Below are 21,181 nucleotides of genomic sequence, written 5' to 3' on the forward strand. Positions count from 1 at the left end.
TCCTACATATATCTTGACCAGAACGTGTTAAAAATGAAGTTAAAAGTCAAAATAAATACAGGATTAGGAAATGGTTTCAGGTTAGGATTACAGTAATTTGATTTTGGTGAAAATGGGCTATTAAAAGAGAGATGCCTTATTGGGAGCAAGAAAGCTTAACATCAAAAACCTTTTAAAATACTAAAGTTACCTTTTTCTGAGAGCTTTCCTTCATGGTGTTCTTTATGGTATTTTCAACAATTTGAGATTCCAGGTACATTCATTATCATATCTCAAAGGTATGAGGGTAATTTTCTGCTCTAAATCTTCAGACAAGTTAATGTTTTAAGGAATAACTTACTTTTTAATATGTTTCTCTGGGATAATGAGACAAGTAGATAACAGGAACAAAAGTTCTCATGTAACAACTTGCCAACACAAATGTTTTGAGAGAACAGTAGTCTTTCCCCCTTAGGGTTATCAGTAGTCCAAAAAACAGCAGAGAACCCAAAAGTGAGTGTCAGAATTATTTAACGAATTTTACTTGAGTTAATCAACAGGTATTTATTGTGCAAAGCATGAGCTCTGGTCCTGAATAGCTATGTGTGGAGGCAAGTGGCACTAGAGTATCTGTGACAATTCTGATTTATGTTTTGGGGCTCCATGTTGGGATCCTTTATGTTAGGTATAACATAATGCTTAACAGAGATAAAGTAATTTTATGTGGTCCATTTAGTGATAAAATATTTTGCTAGGCAATCATCCTATAATTGGCTCTATTGTTTGTAATAAGGAGCAGGTAAGAGTGTGGCCAAATAGGCAGAGTCTATGAGACTTAAGAAATTATCCAAAACATCAAGTGAAAAAGCAAGCAAACAAAAAATCTTCCTCAAATCAATCAGTCAATAGTTTCAGTTGTGTATCTAAGGAAGCTTGAACATTTAACCCAGGAATTAATTCATAAATGTAAAGAAAGCTTCCCCACCCACCCCCAGGTGTCAAATCTTTAAAATTTTCTTGCTGCAGCAATCTCTTGAATTTTAAGGCCAGACCACCACAGTGTTAAAACATAAAGGTGTAGGTTATTTATCATTATATTATCATTACTTAATTCACAGATCTTATGGATCTGTATATACATAAATTTCCTACAAAAGAACAAAAAGAGTCATTTTTGAAGACTGATAGTATAAAACAGAGAAGTATCTTGGATGACAAGGAAGAAATCCTATAACTTTTTTTCTACTGACCAGCCTTAAAACATTTGATACTATGCTCTAAAACTATGACAGGCTGTGCACAGCCTCTGCTCAAGGAGGGTATTTTGGTATTTTCTTCTAAATCTTTATTTTGAACAGCAGTCTCATCCATATACTTTGAACTAACATTAGAAAAGGACTCCTTTCACGGATGTCTTTATTGAACTTATTAAAATTCATGCATTTCTAGTGTTTTGTATGAATATTTGAATAAGCAGATTAGCCAGGGAGACAGGGGAAAAAGTTGTTTTTTCTACCTTCATGATGTCAAGTCGCTCCTCATCACAGCGCACAAACACACTAGAAGATGATGAAAGAGGCAGTGAGGTTGAAAGTGTCACAGCTTCCTGGGCCAGGCGGCGGGCTCTGGCAGCACTGTTTGCATCATTTGCATTTTTCACCTGAGACATGTAGTGGTAATTTACTTTAAAACCCAATTTCCCATCTTCATCTTCAGAAACCATCTCAAACGTGTCTAAAAGAAGAAAAAGAAGGAAAAAACACTTAAAAAAAAAAAGGAACTAGAATGGAGGATAAGTTGCTATAATGATAAAAAACATAAATAGAAAACATAAATAAATCTGTCCTTCTTCCACACCAAACAGAGAATACCGCAATGTGGAAGAACAGCATACAATAAATGTTTATGTAACACCTACTGTTAGATGGATGGAATATGTAATAGAAGCAAAAGTAAGAAAATGGTTTTTAATCTACTGTGTGGATATGCTGATAGATTATATTATATCAAGTAGCTAATGACAATACAAAGTAGCAGATAATTTATTCTCAAAATGAGTGGTATATAATATTTTTGCCAAAATAATTCAGAACGTGAAATGCCGAAAGTATTCTCCTTATATTTCATTTTTAAAAAATAAAATAAGTCTTTACATATTTTCACTGATTTGAAACCACAAAACAGAAAGGCCAGGCTGAAGTTTACTCTTGCATTACTTCTGGAATTTAAATTAACAGAATAAAAGAAGATTATTAGGGTAATCTTCTAGGCACTTTGACAGAAAATAATTAATGGGCTAATTCTTTAGGCAGATTTGGAAGGACTTAAAGATATTCTTTACTTATAAGCTATGTACATATACAACAGAAAGAAAACAGTGAATTTGAAATTTCTCTCTAATTCAGAGTAATCCAACTCCACTAATGGATTAAAACAAAAATATTTAAATAAATTATAACCCTAAACCCAAACCACCTATTAAGGCAAATACTGTCATTAGAAGCAATGATAATTTTTGATTTTGTGTTCATACAATTCTAAATATTTGGAAGAACATTAATGTTATAAAATTGTAATTAACATGAATGCATTAAATTTTACCAAGAACTTACTAAGTGCAAGGTCCTAGGCTAGGCTATTTGGGTTAAATGATAAATAGGAAACTATATCTGCCTTCGAGGAGCTTATAATCTAGAAAAAGAGGGAAAGACCTATAATCAATGTTAGAGGTCTGTGCACTACAGTGTTTAAAATACGACTCCCACAATCTTTATTTAACAAATCCTTCAGAGAAAAAAAGGAACTCTTAGTTCATTTCTTATAGAAACTATTACCAATTCTGTTCAAGTAGAATCTAATTTAAGAAGCAATGCTAAAAGCTTACTTTATCACACAATACATATAATACTGTTGGCTGATCAAATGGACTATGTCTCAGCAGGACTACTGACTAATTTCTATCAGTAAACTTGTAAACTGGAGTTTTTATCTGCCTGATTCTGCTGCCTTTCACATACTACAGGGATAAATTTCCCTTAAATTGTATAAATAGCACTCCACCAGACACAAACACAAATGAGCCCATTCCCATGCCTGGAGGAAACTTCTTTATCATATAACTGTTTATACATAATGATGGCCTCTGAGATGTTGCATATATTACTGAAAAACTGGAAACAACCTAAAGGTCCAGTTACTGGTTAAACAAATCATAGTACATCATGTGATAGATATTAAGCAGTCAATAAATATCAAATTGTAGAAGAATCATGATACTGAAAAATGTTTGATATATAAGGTAGAAAATGCAGTTTATTAAAAAAAACTCAACAGAGAACATGTATTTTTTCTGAATTATTCTACATTATCCCAAAAGTCAATGGGTATCAAAAGTCAATTATGTTTGAAGTCATATCCAACATGGAGAGTTTATGATTTTACCTGGTATGACAGCAGCTTCCTGTCTGGGTAACATTAATCAAGGGCTCTGACATATGACTCCAAATTTCTTAATTAGAGGTAATAATTTTGAATCAGAATCTCTCATACACTTTAGAAGCATAAGCACACTCATATTGATGAAATAAAGCTTTTTGGATTGAAAGAGCTAAAGAACATACAGAGATGGAATGTAGCTAAACAGCTCCAATTACATGAACATTACAGTATGTTTTTTAAAGCCATTAATATACATTTGTATATGACCTAAGTGAACCAAAACCTAAAGTTCAATAAAATATTTAATTCCAACACATATACAAACATATTTCAGGAAACTTTTCTTCTAAGAATCTTAGAACAAACTTGTTATTTTCCTAATAGAAGATTGCTGGTATAAAATACTTTGACAAATTCTTTGACAGTCTCTTCAAAAGGTAGAAATTAATTCCCTTTTCCTTGAGTATGGGCTAGACTTAGTGACTTGCTTCTAATCAATGAAGCAAAAGCAATGTGTACGACTCCCAAGACTACATCACAAAAGGCAGTGCGGCTTCCTGTTGGCTCTCTCTCAGAGAAGTCAGACATGATGTGTGAAGACACTCAAGAAATCCTATGGAGAGGTCCACATGGGAAGGAGTTGAGGCCTTCTATCAACAGCCACATGAGTGATCTGGAAAGCACTGAAGCCTTCTGACTTAGTGAAGCCTTCACTTGACTGACGCTCCAGTCACCATCTTGACTGCAACCTAATGAGAGACCCTAAGCCAGAACCAGTGAGCTGAACCATTCCCGAATTCCTGACCCTGGGAAACTGTGATATAATAAAGGTTTGAAGCATCTAAGTTTTGGGAGTAATTTTTTATGCAACAATAAGTAACACAGAATGATTTAATAAAATACTATAGAAACTAATGAGAGTCCAAAAAGCTATAAAGAATCTTAGTAACATTCAATCAAATTCATATAAACCAAATAAAGCTTTTGTTTTAATACTCACAAAAAAGGAATTTTCAATAAAATGCTTCTTCAGGAGTACTGTTTAAAAAGCATGTTAATATACTTAGAGTGAGAGGAACAGACTAGATTGCCAAACTGAGTGGGGCAAAAGGCTGTAATATCATTAGAAACTAATCAAACCCCAAAGTAAAGTATAAAAAGGAGAAATCTGCGTGGCAAAGATTATGGAAAAATTTCTAAGAGAAAAAGGTATTATACAACATCAGAACACAAGTGATAGTTATATCCCACTGCGTCTTTTCAGGATTGATAAACTCTAACAGTAAAAATAGAAGAGAAAAATAATCACTTTTAAAAGATTTCTGAAAAGCCAAAACCAGGTTTTCAATGATAAACTAAGATTATACAAAATTAACTATATAAATATATAAAATAATCCATATAATTTTTTGACCCACTCCCACCCCCAAGGCAGGAATGTTTTCCATGTAGGAGGAAGCCAATCCTTGGTTGGAAAGAATCCCCTCTTCTCTCTCCCCAACCCTATTCCTGACACCTCCACTCCTGGCTAGCACTCTAAACATTGAACAGGAAATTGAAGTTTGCAAATTATATACATTAAAGAAGGGCAAAAAACATTAATAAAAATCCAAAATCCGGGGCTGGCCCCGTGGCCAAGTGGTTAAGTTCGCGTGCTCCGCTGCAGGCGGCCCAGTGTTTCGTTAGTTCGAATCCTGGGCGCGGACATGGCACTGCTCGTCAGACCACGCTGAGGCAGCGTCCCACATGCCACAACTAGAAGAACCCACAACGAAGAATACACAACTATGTACCGGGGGGCTTTGGGGAGAAAAAGGAAAAAATAAAATCTTTTAAAAAAAAAAATCCAAAATCCAAAATCAAATTAAGAATAAAAAGCAGATTAAATCTAGTGACAATATCCAAAGCTTTTTTGAATTATGAAAGACTAGTCAATCCAAAGCTGAGCAGTAACAGCAAATCATAGGTGGTTTAAAAAATGCTATTTAAAATCTTGGACCAGAAATATCATGCCCATGGAGCGCTTGTTCTTCCCCTCTATCTAGTTTTGGCAAATAACTAGTGCTATGTCTAATAGGGTGAGTGGGAAGCAACCAATTAATGCCCTTCTGACATCTCTACGAGAGTTATACTAAAAAGGTCTTAGTTTCTTCAGGATTTATTTTTAAGCTAAGCATGCTTTCTGGGGTTTCCCAACAAAGTTACTGTCCATTGACTTGAGTTTCAAAATTCCACTCCTTTAATCCAGAAATAGGCATTAAAGGTTTCAGCAGATATGCACTGTTACCTAGTTGGGGCAACTCACAGACCAAATCTCATTCAGGATAAAAGCATAATCACATAGCCAATAGACAAGCAGAAGCAGCTTCTTTAAGCTTTTGAATCTGAGGTGGAGGAAGGAGAACAGGGGAATGCTTTTGGAGGAAACAGGTTGTCACAGTGAAAAAGCATACAGAAGCGCGAAGCTAAAGATAAACCCACCTAACAGCTGATTTTGCTTCAAGGTTACCAACAGTTACCTCTAACTGTGTGTAGAAAAAAACGTGTGGATGTATACATCCAATATTTAATTTGAATGCGATGCTTCTCTGACAACTCTTGATATATCTCCAGTCTACTTCAGGTGTTTTATTCTACATGATATAGTGGATTTAGTTTCAAAAAAGATTTGCAGCAACAACATACGTTAACTTATCACTACAAAGGTTTCGTTTGAGAGACTTTAAAAATGAAGTCTATTTAAACTCTGAGCATACTTTTACTGATACCTGTGTTGTTGAGTGTGGCTGTAATGATCATACTTGTGAGTGCCCTTTCCTGATAATTCTGATTATTCCTTTTTATGATATCCCTTTGAGGATATCTGTTTCATTTTTCTATTTGTACGGCATTTGCTCTTAGTCTTTTACAACTTTAAGACTGTAGCAGACAGTATTTTTGCTACTCTGGTAATCATTTATAGTTATTAATATAGTGTTGAATGAATTTGAGGTTTATTACATTTTCCTGAATTCAAGTGTTTATTACAAAATGGTCAAAATCTATCAATGGCTGGCAGAATTATCCAAAAACACGAATCCCTTGGAAAATTGTTATATGCCTTCTGAATATCAGTATACTTCACCTCAACTCTTCTTCTTCTTTTTAAAGATTTTATTTTTTCCTTTTCCTCCCCAAAGCCCCCCGGTACATAGTTGTATATTCTTTGTTGTGGGTCCTTCTAGTTGTGGCACGTGGGACGCTGCCTCAGCGTGGTCTGATGAGCAGTGCCATGTCCACGCCCAGGATTCGAACCAACGAAACCCTGGGCCACCTGCAGCGGAGCGCGCCAACTTAACCACTCGACCACGGGGCTAGCCCCTCACCTCAACTCTTCTAATCTTAAAATGGCGAACAAGACCTTTGCAAAGATCTGCCTGATCTTTTTATCATTGATAAAAATGATCTGCTTTATCACTGTCAAATCTACCATCTCATGTGATTTTTACTGCAAACATGAGAGGTAAGTAGAACAAAAGCCAAATGATTAATACTGAGGTTTCAAAGACAGTATGACAAAAATCTATGTTTTTTGACTCCTATTTTAGTGTTCTTTGAGGGGCGCTAAAACGACGATCTTATCATTGGCCCTTACTTGTCAAGAGTTTTGGAATGGGAAAGGCTACAAATGAACTATGCGTAACTACATTTTCTAAAGGTAAATCTCATGGAATTCTAAAATGGTAGGAGTAACAGACTTTGTTCGAAGCCCCAGGTCTTGGCTTCCTTCAGGCCAGAACTGGAGACGTAAAGAAAGAAATCACTTCTGCCTGTTTGTTAGACATTTGGCTTTTCATTTTTCCTAGGTTTCCACTGAATCATGATTTATATAACTATAAATACAGATATAAATTCAAAGAGATAAAAAGATGATAAAAATTTTCCTGTGCATGTGTGTGTGTGTGTGTGTATATATATACATATATATATATACACACACACACAGAGAGTGCACGAGAGAATATGAATAATTCATGGTACAAGCAAGTTTTAAAATCTCTAATTTGCTAGACACATTTCAATAGCACTATTTAAAATGTGAAATGAAATTTGAATAAAGATTAAAATTTCAACTTACCAAACTGTAATTTCTTCATAACAGCCACATATTTTTCTTCAAGTGATTTCAATACTGATAAAGGTTTGGGTTTCATAGCCACCTTCTTTGAATATTCACCTAGTTTTTTTTCTGTTATTTGTATTTCAAGATAAATAACGTAAGTATACATTTTACAAAATTAAAACAAAAAACAACTTGTAGAGTTCAAATTCTGAATTCCAAAAAATTACCAAACTCTTCACAATTATCTTCCTATTGTACCATTTTAAGAATAAAAGATTTCTTTCTATTTCATAAACATAACTAATAGGGCTTAAAAAACCTTATCAATTTTAAAGCTTAAATTCTTGAAATGTTAATTAGGTTTCATCCATTCAGGCAAAAACAGCAGAAGTGCAATGGATAATGCAGAATCATTTATATCTTCTGTTGCTAACACATGAAAATACCAATTTTCACTTAATTCTCACACATAGTCTTACTGTACTATTTTCCACCTAACACAATGGCATTTTTCAATTTCATGACTTTCAATGGGAAGAAAAGAGAAACTTATAATGCATGCTGTCAGCCTACTAAATTTAGTCTTAGCAATCAGACATGGTAGAGGCAAATATTTTAAAATTAGAGACTATTCATTATTAATTTGGAAACCTGACATAGAACAAAACTTTTAGGTAAATGAACTTGCTTGAAAACCATTAACATAGAGGGAAAAGAAAGGCAGTTTTCAGTAAGTAAATGAAACATCTTTGAATCAAAAGAAACAGCATAAAAGGGATAGTATTGTACCTTGATTTGCTTGCCGCAAACTGGTAGTGGCTGCATAAACAATTTCAGCCGTCTTTTGGATGTCTGGTACCAAAAGAGTAAGTCCTTCTGGTTCTTGATCAGATGAATCTGGTTTTACTCCTGTTTTAACATTTTCTCTTTTAGATCTGAAATTTTTTTTTAATATGGAAAGAAATACAAGGAAAATTAAGACTTTAGGATTGAAAAATAAATATCTCTATAAGTCAATAATAGTAGTTAAAAATCAAAATGGTAGTGTGCATCTTATGTGACATATACTTGATATATATTGAGGATTGTTTAAATTAGATTCATTGTTACTTTTGAAACCATAGAATAATGCCTAGTATGATAAAGTTTTGGGTAGGTTTTCCCTTCAAATGCAAAAAGATACAAGAGACAAAGATTGCAGAAATGTCATACTGTTAAAACACTGAGATACCTGATATGTCCTTGGATCCACACTTTTAAAAACATACTTACAGTAATTATAAATACCTAGAAGTAGAGAAATCACTTCTGTATCTAAAAAATCACAGACGTCTATCCTCTCTCTTTTAAGACTTGGGGATCAAGGAACCATATGGAGTTTTTTATTTTAATACTATTTGTATTTCATTCAGAGTATATTAATTTCCAAGGGAAAGAAAAAGAGAAATTCCAGAGTAAAATGCAGGTTCACTATTAGGTGTCTTAATACAATGTGTTTCTATAAACTGGAAATTTTTTAAACACTAAGTTTTAGGGCATAATCATTTTAAAGATACTCATCTATTATTCTCTATTCAGGGTCTAAAATATACATAACTTTATATCAAATTGTATATCATAACAGGATGTATTACAGTAAAATTTCTGTGCATAAGGCATCAAAATGTTTCTTTAAATTTTCTAGATGAATGCAGTGGTATTTTATTATAAGATTCACTGAAAATAACAACTAAATATCAATTTTCTATTTCAACTCTCACCACATGTTCACAAAATAATCATTACACTACTTCTTAGATACTAAAAACCTACATCTTTGTTAATTCATTAAACAATCTAAAACAAACAAATCACATATAAATACAGGGGTTTCAAATTTGCATGGTAAGGTATGATCTAAACTACACATTACTTATTTTTCTAGTTGTATACCTACCACAAAAGGACTTGGCTATTATATTAAAACATTATTTCACAAAGTGAGCATGGAGCCTTAGAGAACTATAAAAAGACTAACAGAAGGTAGAAGAGGCTTTAAAAAAATATCATGTTGTCTATGTACAAATGAACCATTCTTTATCACAAAGACAAAAATCTGCTCAAAAGAAACTCAGTGTTTAACTTTAGGTAGATAATAAGAGGTAAATTAAGAAAAGCCACTCAGGTGGATAGCAAGGGTAAATGGATACAGTATTATGCATGTGCTTTGAACTGGTTCCCATAGTATGTGAAAAAACTAGTACCCACAGATATTTTTGACTATAAGGTATATACTACCTCACCTGACGAGATGATCTAACTGAAGAGGCATAATGTCACCTGGTTATTGCCTTTTCTCTTATGCTGTCTTCTTATCTTCCCTGAGGTATAAGAAGTCACAGAGAACACATGGCCAACTTTCCTTTTCCTCTTAGGAACCACTTGGTAGATATTATACTGTACAGTCAGGCACTGCTTAACGACGGGGATATGTTCTGAGAAATGCGTCATTAGGTGATTTCGTCCTTGTGCAAACATCATAGAGTGTACTTACACAAACCTAGATGGCATAGCCTACTACATACCTAGGCTACGTGGTACTAATCTTATGGGACCACCATTGTATATATGGTCCATTGTTGACTGAAACGTCATTATGCAGCACATGACTGTATATCATTTCAGTCATCAACATCTGTGTGTCTGTGTCTACGAACATATATGTTTGCATATGTATGTAATGAGAGTACAGTGAATGAATGTTTTAAGAATGAAATATCAAACATTTTTACTGCTAGAATCAAACACGATATTGTCTTTTGTAGCTACGAAACAAAGTTGAGACCACCAATTTCCTTAATGAAAACATGATTCTAGTAGACAAGCTCAAACAGATTCTCAACTTCTGAATTTAACAGTAGCTATTCACAATTAGTGTCAAACACTGAGAGTCAAGAGAAATGCATAAGCTGCTTGACAGTACATCCTTTAATTTATAAGGACTCTCTCTTCCCAACTATAAATGATTCTCTTTCTAATCCCAGGGCTTAAAAAATTCTTAAATAATAGGGACACTGAACCATAATAGGAAAGCAACAGTAAGTAGTTTCAGAAAACAGAAGAGTTACGGTTACAGATATAATAAAATAAAGATGGTACCCTAAAATCTGTCATCAATCAGTTGATCCACTGTACTTTCCATAAAGATTTCACTTAAAGAAATACATCTTGCCAAGTAGAGAAAGAAGATACAGGAGTGAAGCTCATTTTTCCAGAATTAGGGTATTTTCTCCTTGAAGAAACAAGAACCTCTGGTGTGGAGAGTCAACTATATCAATGCAATTTAGAGCAAGTTACTCTTGGAAAACTACTAAGTCTAAATTTCAAGCCCTAATCATGAATACCAATTTTCTAATTCCAGTTTTCAAAAGAAGACTAGTAGGAGCAATCCCTACTATTAAAATAGTGCAAATAGGATGATAAATTTTGTATTTTTTTGACCACAAAAGAAAAAATGTTAGAAAAAGTGCAAAAATCCATAGAAGTTTAAAAAATATTTTTTACACCAAATATATGAAAGAAATGACCAAATACATCTCAAAATGAAGACAGTGGTGGAATCATAAAGCAGATATATCTTAGAGCTTTACACCAGGTTCTAATGAGAAATTTTTATGTGGATAGTTTTTTTTTGACAAAAACATACAGGGAAAAAAGGGATAATGTCCGAAACATGAGTACTTTAAATATATGAAGAACAAACTACCTCCCTAATGATGACTACAACTAGTCATTGTCTGACATTAAACTATAGCCAGTAGTCTCTTTTCTATTAAAAGTTGCAGGTTACTGTCAACCCATATGTAGGCCCAGCTCATGAAAAAAGGCCATACCTTCGCTCACATCCTGAAGTCTGTGTGAAAAGCTATTTGAGTTCAAGGCACCTAGCTGGAAGTAGGTCTTTGAGACTGACAATGGATCCAACATGGTAAAAGCAATCAGCGACGGCCGCTACCATGGTATCCGCTGCTTTGTGCATACGTTGAATCTGGTTGTGATCACTGCCCTGAAGAAATACGAGGAATCAACTGAAGTTTCTACTATTGCACAGAATTATCTGTAAACATTTTCCACTATACTGTGAATTCCAACTAAATAGCTAACATATAAAGCAAATTTTGGCTCTGTGACACATAATCTGAACTAGGATGTGAGCAAAATGGGCAAATCTTTCTTGTGAAAAGGGAAAAAAAAACCCCATAAGTCAGCATTCAATTATATTGAATTGCCTCTTCTAATACTATCACCCAAATTAAGTCGGATATTTTGTAAAACTAAATACAAAATATCAGATTATGTTCCTTTATAACCTATAAACTGAAAACAGCTTATATAGCTATTTTCTTGGTAGAACATTAGGAAAGACCACTTCAATCCCCTGCACTCATAATTCTAAAGTCAAAGCTATCACACAGTTGAAATAAACATTTAAAAACCAGAGCCATGTTAAAGAAGTAATCTGGAGACTACATGTTGAAACGTTCAGATTCAGAACTATTAAGAATTGGCATCCTAGAGGAAGATTCTAAAACGCTAAGAGAATGAAACTTCTATGTTTATAAAACAATGCATCATATCATACTCCACAGCTCTAAAGCTCTCTGCAAGAATTATAGTTTAAAATAATTAAGATTAAAAGTAAGCAGAAGGATTTTAAAAAATATATTACTGTGGAGAATTATTTGCTTCTAATGTCTCCAGAAAATCTGAAAATAATTCTCTAAATGCACCAGTAAATGGGGCAAAGACCTCTTTAATTAAGATAAATGCTTTCCATGATTAGTTTAAAGCTCTAGATACCCTTTTGTGTTTACTTAAACTCTTTCCAAACGGAAGTACAAGTTTTAGTTTTCAATATGATTTAAATGAAAGTTGAAGATGAAATCTTTCTTGTCTTGGCAAGAATAAATGAACAGTATGAGAGAAGGAAATATTCAAAACAGAGGTATGAGAATTCTTTAAAAATAAAACCTTGATTTCTAGATTAGATAAAAAATATAATAATTTTTAGGTCAGATTAAACATCACAGGACATAATGAAAGTACTGTGTGCTATTGTGGAATGGAGCTGCCACAAATAATAAGCTTCACTAAGGGACAATCCAACTGAGGCAAAGAAGAGAGATTAAAATAAATGTTGGCATCACTGTCTCTACCGCCAAGTGAAAGGCTGATAAACAACTGAACTTGTTCAAGGTCATCAAAAACAGAAACTTAAAAAAACATATATGGTTACAACAAATGCTTTTTGGCTAAGAAATCAAGCCTTTCTCATTGTGTAGGTTTGAGAGGCAGAGAGGAAAAAGAGGAGAAACCAGGAAATATTTTTCCAACAGAAACAAATAGGAGGGCTAGAATTCAAATTTTTTCTTAAAGGATTGAAGCCCTAGAGGAACTAGCTTAAGGGAGTTAAAATAAGAGAGTTTGATAGAAAATACGCCTTTTAAGGATGAGGTCAACTAATCTTACTGCTTAGTTAGATAAAAAGGAATTGGGTATTTCTACAAGTGAATTCAGTTATTTTAAAATATGATAAACTTCTTTGCACCAGAAAGACTCTTTGAGATAGCTAAGGGAAATGGCAATAATAGATGCTTGCTTTAATGCTGTTAAGAAGTTAAATGTCCAGAAGACCTTATACTCAACATTTGTGTCACATCCGTATTAGCAATTAAGACTATCTGACTGACAGCAAGTCCCTCTTTCAAGTTTTTGGTGAAACTATTAAATACTAAATATGATTGTTTGCCTACTGGAGTCCAGCAGGAAAAGTCTGCATAGAAGATCAAAGACAAAATAATTGCCTTTGTTCCAGCTCCAAGGAAGCTATGAAGTTTGAACCAAACTACTATGGTTACACTTTGACTTCATTTTGAGATAACACAGGTTGGAATGGCCAGTAGGAGATGAATTTCACCAGGTCTGGTACGTAAAAGCCAAAGGGGTCACATCTCACAGTGCGATTATTTCATGGGCAACGGAATGAATTTTCACACTGCAAGATTATATTTCAATTCAAGTGGAAATGATATAGATAAACGTTTAAAGTATTATGTTATGTTACCCATGCCACAACCCCTTTATTAATGGAGGTAATTGAGAGTTACTTTCAAGTTCTTTCTTTTTTTAAGAGTTTAAAATAAAATACTGATCAATAACTGGTCATAAATAGAGGGGAGTATTTTTGCTTATTCTTTAAATATGAAGTATTGCTATATGAACTCTTTAATTTCTTCTTGACAAGGGAGCTAAAGATATTAGAAATATAAGGTATATTAAGACAACAATAAAATTCAGGAGACAGAAAACAATAGCCTCTCAGGTGGTGACAGGCTTCTTTTAGCAACAAATAAGAAACAATTTTATCACCAACACATTGCCCTAATCTATGCAAGTAGATACCAGATCAGCTTGAAAAGACAGGAGAGGAAAAATACATACATCAATAACTAAGAAACTTTCAGAAGAATGGTTTCTATTAATTCTTTGAAGCAAGAAAAACATCAAACAGGTAAAGCTGCCTTACTCTTTATTTAAATAATTATAGAAAGTTGCTACCTGTTTACGTACTAGATAGACCACAAAACACAGTGAAGCTTAGTTTACTTTAGTAATTAATACAGTAATTATTACTTAGGCACAACTTGAATGCTACACATAGCTAAGGAAATATGCCTTAATATCCTATCATAGTGCTAACTTAAAAATTCTTCAGGAGAATGAAAAAAGATGAGTAAAAGGAAACATAAGAAAAACTTCATAGAATCCACATTATTGTATATACTTTATAATTATCAAAAGCAAATTTTTCAACTAAAAATAATTTTACTTCATTGTCAACATTAAAAACTTTTTTTTATATATCCTAAATATACAAAGCTAAGTCAGAAGCAAGTCCATCTCTCCCATTTCTAATTATTTATTGATACACAAATCCAATTGTTCTTTGGAACTTAAGTTTAATTCAGTGGATAAATATACTTGATTGGGACATTAGGAGATCTGAGCTCTGCAACTAAGCATCAGAGAACCTGGAACAAATCACAGTATTTATGGACCTTATTTTTCAGAGGGATCTGAACTACCTGAAAGAGAGTCCCTTACAGCTCTAAAACCCTGAAGATAAAAACATGAGACAGGTTATTTACTATGATGTGTCAGGAAAGATTTGTTATAAACTAAATCTTACTTAGCAAGAGACTTCAAATTCAGCAATTAAGATTGCTTGAGATTTTGTCTGAGATAATAAAGATAGCGGCAATCATCCTGAAACATATAGCTCATATAACACAATTGATAATGCATGTAAGTGGTAGTGACCTTGGACTCAGCATCAATAAACATCTATCTCATCACACTGTCTTTGGCATGCGTGTAACACTGCTTACACTTTGTATACAGCCTTTCTCTCCGACTTTTGGTATCATGCTGTCTCGTTCTCAATGCACTCCCTCCCTCTGTCCCTCTACCTCTCTTTTGGCTCCTAGGGAACTATTTCTTCCCACTGCTTGTAAGCCTAATGATTTAAAGTATTAAACACAAAACTCATTAAACTAGAAAGCTAAAGAAAAAAGGCAAGAATTAAGACTTTTGGATAAAATAAATGAAAAGTTGGTAAATTCTTTCTGCATTAGGTAAAAAATAAAAAGGTTAGGCCAACCTGGTGGCATGGTGGTTAATTTCATGCACTCTGCTTCAGCGGCCTGGGGTTCACAGGTTTGGATCCTGGGCATGAACCAAGCACTGCTCACCAAGCCACGTTGTGGCGGCATCCCAGGCAAATGGAGGAAGATTGGCACAGATGTTAGCTCAGAGACAATCTTCCTCACAAAAAAAGAAAAGGGTTAATATTGCTACACTGAGGGCATCTGAAAAATGAAACGTATATGGTAATAAAAGTTTCCAAACACTAGCCAAGGGAGTAAATTCCACTTAGAATGTAAGTCCTTCATGGATGAATACTAAATGTTTGTTCTTCTTAAGTGCCTAGTATGGAAGTAGACAAGCAAAGAAATAAGAAGAGCTTTTTATTATTTTGGAAGTCCTTCAATCTCTCCATTGAAATGATTACTAAGGTGGCTTTTGAACAATTTCTCTGAAATAACGTAAATAAACCACTTAATATTACTGAGGCAAATGAAGTTTTAAACAGAACCAATATTTATGGTTTAATCAACTGTTTCCCCATTTTTGTTCAAACTATTATAAAAAAATTTCAGTGGAACAAGGAAAAAAAGTTTCCTGATGACAGCATCCTAAAATGTTCCAATACTGTTTAGGTTTTTAAGTGATAGATGATGGCAACCTTAGAGGTATAGTTAAGGTATGCTTTCAAAATTCTACGAGACTAATGTACAAAATATGTCATATATATTAAAAAAATTGATTTCTGAAAAATTTCCGATAATTAATTACCTTTAATCTTGTCTGCTGCAGACAGAAGTTGGAGAGTGTTGAATGGAAAATTCTTTATTTTGAAGTGATACGCTTTGCACAGCATTCTGTGCTTCCAAAAGGAATGTTATGCTTGATTTATCTTCATCTAAATGCTTACTGGCAATCAGCCAACAGCAATTTTGATCAGTTTATCCATGTTAACCATTAGACTCAAATTAACTCTATGCAGTTATTAAGAAGTGTGAATTTTGAAAGGATGTATTAGGAGAGGTAGTAGGTAATAACAATATAGAATCATGAATAAAAGAATATTAAAATATTATCATCTTTAAGGAGGCTCTTAATGCAATTTGCACAGTAAATATTTAACAACTGTCTAAGGAAATGTCCTTTTTTTTTGTTTTTTTTTTTTTTGGTGATGAAGATTGGCCCTGAGATAACACCTGTGCCAATCTTCCTCTACTTTGCATGTGGGCCACCACCATAGCACAGTTTGATGAGAGATGTGAAGGTCTATGCCGCGGATCCAAACCCACGAACCCTGGGCAGCCAAAGTGGAGTGCGCGAACTTAACCACTACGTCACTAGGTCAACCCCTGTCAACTTTTTAAAAACACACTAAATCACAACAAACCACTCCTAGTTGTCACCTTGCCATGTCAAAAGGTTAATTTAGCAGATAAGCCAGGAAAGATGAACATAATAAACTAGAAGTACATTCATTACTTGAGTAGTGCTCTCGTTTATACTAAATACCAACCGTATCAAAGTGCTGTAATTATCAAACTAACCTTCACCCATAAGAGATATCATTTTATTATTAAGGTATAATTATAAGTAAGGGAAATATGAAACATGCCTTAAAGTTTATTATTCAAAAATTAAACTTTAGAAGCTACTTTTCAGATGTGTGTGTTGATATACACGTGCATATATAACTATACATGTCACACAATATATTATTATACATAGCAGCAAAAACTCAGTAATTACAGAACTATCAGGCATACAAAGCATTCCCATGGCGTTGTGCCACTGAGCCATCCCATACTCCTCCTCTAAGCAGTTCTTCTCACTGAAGCCTTTGGACGCACAGAGAGTTCGGTAATGTAACTGCAGTAATGATTCTACCTGGGCTACTCCCGCCGGCCGAGCACCGAAAAGGGAGCATGACGTAAAAGGCAACCCACCTAATACAGCTCCTATACACTCCTTCATCAAGAATTACTTGAGTTACTCTTTATTAAAATACAAGTGCCCCCTTGTAAGGCTAAAGGGCCATTTCCTTTTTTTTATATAAATTATCATATCCATACTTAGGAAAGTATTCTGAAATAAGGGGTCTGTCTTAAACAAAAAGGGGAAAATCCTGGAACAGCAGGACAGACCTGGTTAGAAAGTGCTTCAACCAGACAGAGGGCCCAGAGAGGGCCCTGGGTATCTTAGCAATCAGGGAAGTAAAAAACAAAAAGGAAGAGAAGCATGTTAAGTTAAAAACCAACTACTTTTTGTAAAACTTTTAAGGTGATGATAAGAACCACAATACCATTCTAAACTGTAGCTACATTTACAAACAAAAGCTAGGCTAGTTTGGCTATCCGCTAACTTTAGTTTCTCCCAATTCAACACAGATAAAAAGGGAGAGAGAGTAAGATAGTTAATGGACATCTTGCCATTTTTTCTCTTTTTTCTATTTTGTTAGTTTATATTTGCAAAACGCCTCTATTTTAGAGGACTTGAAGATATACCCTATTAAAGAAGATTTCCCAAAGTGTGAGAAGACATTAAGTGGTAATGAAATATGGTACTAGATAACTGAATTGCATAATGAGAAAGCTAGCCCCTTTCCAATGAAAAGAAAGGTCTCAATAACCCTTTGGAAATTCTTTAGCATTTGCCAAACCTTCCTTTTGAAAGCAGAAAACAGGTGTGGAGTCAGTATTTTTATTTTAGTTTATTCGCTTTTACTCTTATCTTCTATTTATGGCAAATAATAATGGTTCTTCTGATATGGTAGTAATTTGAAGTTTCCTCTTCAAATAAAATGCTTTTTTTTTTTTTTAAAGTCAGTTGATCTAAAGAAAGATTCTAACAATCGCACAGGTGGTATAAGATCTAAAAGTTCTTCCTCATAAATGCTGAGGCTCTGTACTCTGACAAAGAATTTCTACCAAGAAAAATTTCCTCCTGTTTTCAATCATGAATACTGTTTGGCTTACTTGATCAGATTAATAAAATCCCATTATTACATGAGCACACTTTAGATTTAGATAAATTCCAAAATAATACAGACAAAAGGCTCCAGAAAAATTACATCTAAAACCTACTTACTGCTGTACGAGTTCTCCCCATCTACAACTTAAGCTGGATGACAGCTTTAAGAAAACAGCAGAGGAATGTATGAACACGTATGTAGTCTCACCCTGTCATCCCTGAACCTTAATATAAAAGACTTAAGATTCTCTGCTAATGACTCAGAGCCTCCGTCAAGCCAAGAGGTGATAGTTTTCTGCCTAACTGGGTCGGTAAAATAACTTAGTAGGACTAGTTTTAGAAAACTTCCACCTGGAATTAGACTTTAGATTCTTATATGTGAACAAAGGAAACCATGCTCCCAGAACTATTTATGGTATAGCACTTGCACTCTACTGAAGGGGATCCCCAGGGATAAATCTGCAGTTGCCAGTATTAACCCACAGGCAGAATAATGCAGTTAATACGTGATTTATAAAGCCTGAGTTACATGATTGCTTTTTTAAGTCAAACGTCTGGTACACAGAATGAATTTCCACCTAGGAACTAACTTTCTATTGTCTAATACAACTCTTTTCATCTTCTAGCCCCTGCTCTCCTCTCTAGCCTCATCTCCCACCCACACTACAGCCAGGCACACCAAACTTCTCTAGGTTTCCCTGAATGCGTGATGCTTCCTTTCACTGCTAACATTATGCCCATAGCCTGGTATACCAGCCCCCTGTCCCTCTTCATTTAACTAATTCCTACTTACTCTTTAGGCCTCCAAATCTGGGTTGATTCTGCAGTAATGTCGTATACTTCTAATATGCCATGTATCATGTAATTAAAACTGTCTAGTGATTGCTTCTCCCATTTATCTGTCAGTCCCTTAGAAAAAGGACTCTATCTTCTTGTTATGCTCCCATGAACATTATTCAATAAACATCTGTTAAATGAACAAATCAGTCACGATCTTGTGATCAGGCCAGATCTCACCTATCTAAATATAATCACAAACTTGTAATGCATAAATTAGATAAATACAAGATAAATGATCTGCCTTTTAAGCTTCTTAATGATAGCTTTCTACTTCCTCTTACAAAAGGTTTCAGGCTTGGGAGAGAGCCAGCTAACCTATATAATCCCCCCCATTCTTTGAATTTCGAGATCAAAATTAGTTGGGTTTAGGCGCTGACCTCAAGATAGGATAATCTTACTTGGGTTATTCCTGCCAGTAAAAGTAAACTGGGCAAAACATTTTAATTTCTCTCACCCACAAAAGGAAGACAAAAATTATAAACGTAACATATACAGAAGAAATAATTTCAATGAAAATCATTATATATAAACACAATCATGACCTAGAGATCTGCAGAGTACATAGTGAATCCATTTTTTCTTTATCTAAGATGACCAAAGAGTTAAATATATTAAAATTTTGTTTCAAGGGGAAAAAAAACTGCATGCCTTTTGTATATACTTGGTTTAAAAAACAGTTACAAATGAGAAATAAGTTAACAAGAGGGAAAAAACAAGGCAATAGGCATATAACTTAATTAGTAAACTAGTACTTGCTGTTTTACTTAAAAAAAAGCCCTCTATACTAAATAGACGTACTTTATTCAGCCTTACCTTTCCAAGACAGCAGAGATAAAAATAATGTAATAATTTTCTGAGTTGGGGTACACCTACATATTATTTTTAAGCCATAACTCCAAACCCTAATAAAGCACTAAAAATATCCTCAAAATGATACATAAACAGAACATATTTGCCTTGCCCATCGTCTTCTCAAGAGTATCCAGGGTTTTTAAAAGAATATAGCTGGGGATGGAGTAGGCAGGTAGGGGGAGGGGAAAGCTCTGCACTTTAAAACAGTGTTAATGTTGAACTTAGGCCAATTTCTGTGGATGTTAACTTCTACAGGAAATTGGACTACATCGTTCATTTTATTAGAGGTCTATTATAATGAAAATATGAAAAGAAATACATCTTAAGTCTTGCTAGGCTGGAAAAAAACAGATTTACCCTCTTTCTGTGTGAAGTTGAAAATGAATTCTCAATATGTCAAACCTTGAAAGGAAAGTAGGGATGTTAAAATACGTATGTCTTTACTGGTTTCTTTTTCTAACAGAGGCTGTATAATGTAACAGGTATCATGATGGATGGATCTTGACTAAGAAACATATTCAGATTCTATTAAAAAATGCACTAGTAGTGTTTCTTCATCAGTAAAACAGTTATTAGAAATAGTTACTGTACAGGGTCACCATAAGATAAAATAACATAAATGAAATGAACTTTGTGAACACTGATTATGATCTGTACAGGCGTGTTTTGTTGGTACAGAATTTAGAAGTCTGAGGCATCATTTTTTTTTCCTTGTTGAAGAAGGAAACAACCTGAAGAATAATTCTTTTTAGGTAACCAAGTAGAAAAATAAAGAGCTCCAGTTAAACGAAACTCAAGTTATCTTCTATCTGAAATTAAATTTTTGTAGTGAATCATTAATTAATACATTTTATACAGAAGTTGTTTACTTTTCTTTTTTTTTTTTTGAGGAAGATTAGCCCTGAGCAAACACCTGCTTCCTCTTTGCTGAGGAAGACTGGCCCTGAGCTAACATCTGTGCCCATCTTCCTCCACTTTATATTTGGGACACCTACCACAGCATGGCTTGCCAAGCCATGCCATGTCCGCACCCGGGATCCAAACCAGTGAACCCCGAGCCGCTGAAGCGGAATGCATGCACTTAATGGCTGCGCCACTGGGCCAGCCCCAGAAGTCATTCACTTTTTAAAAAATTATACTGAATATGTTATGTGAACTGGAAATTTCTTAATTTAAGGAAAGCAACGAAAAAGGCACTCTAGGTGTACAAATTTCATTCAATGCAATAAGCATCTTCTATAATTACCATAGAACTCAATGTACTACAACTGCATTTTTGCAGGATCCAATAGAAATTATAGCATAAGGAAACGTAGTATA

General features: G+C 34.2%; 1 protein-coding gene across 12 annotated transcripts in view; it reads right to left on the reverse strand.

Annotated features, from left to right (window-relative positions):
* The window catches only part of BIRC6 (baculoviral IAP repeat containing 6), a 221,425-nt gene that overhangs the window by 14,756 nt on the left and 185,488 nt on the right, over positions 1-21,181 (reverse strand). For 10 of the 12 annotated variants that reach the window (XM_046662165.1, XM_046662162.1, XM_046662161.1 and 7 more), the window contains 3 exons: positions 8,309-8,454; positions 7,535-7,645; positions 1,496-1,713 (listed from right to left, as the gene is read on the reverse strand). In XM_046662165.1, the coding sequence (XP_046518121.1) occupies positions 1,496-1,713; positions 7,535-7,645; positions 8,309-8,454 (475 nt within the window). Of the gene's footprint in view, positions 1-1,495; positions 1,714-7,534; positions 7,646-8,308; positions 8,455-10,686; positions 10,827-11,391; positions 11,565-21,181 lie in introns of those variants that run through there. The other 2 variants (XR_006888703.1, XR_006888704.1) reach the window with 2 other exon arrangements.

This window comes from Equus quagga, chromosome 5 (genome assembly GCF_021613505.1).
Source record: "Equus quagga isolate Etosha38 chromosome 5, UCLA_HA_Equagga_1.0, whole genome shotgun sequence".
NCBI classification, from domain to species: domain Eukaryota; kingdom Metazoa; phylum Chordata; class Mammalia; order Perissodactyla; family Equidae; genus Equus; species Equus quagga.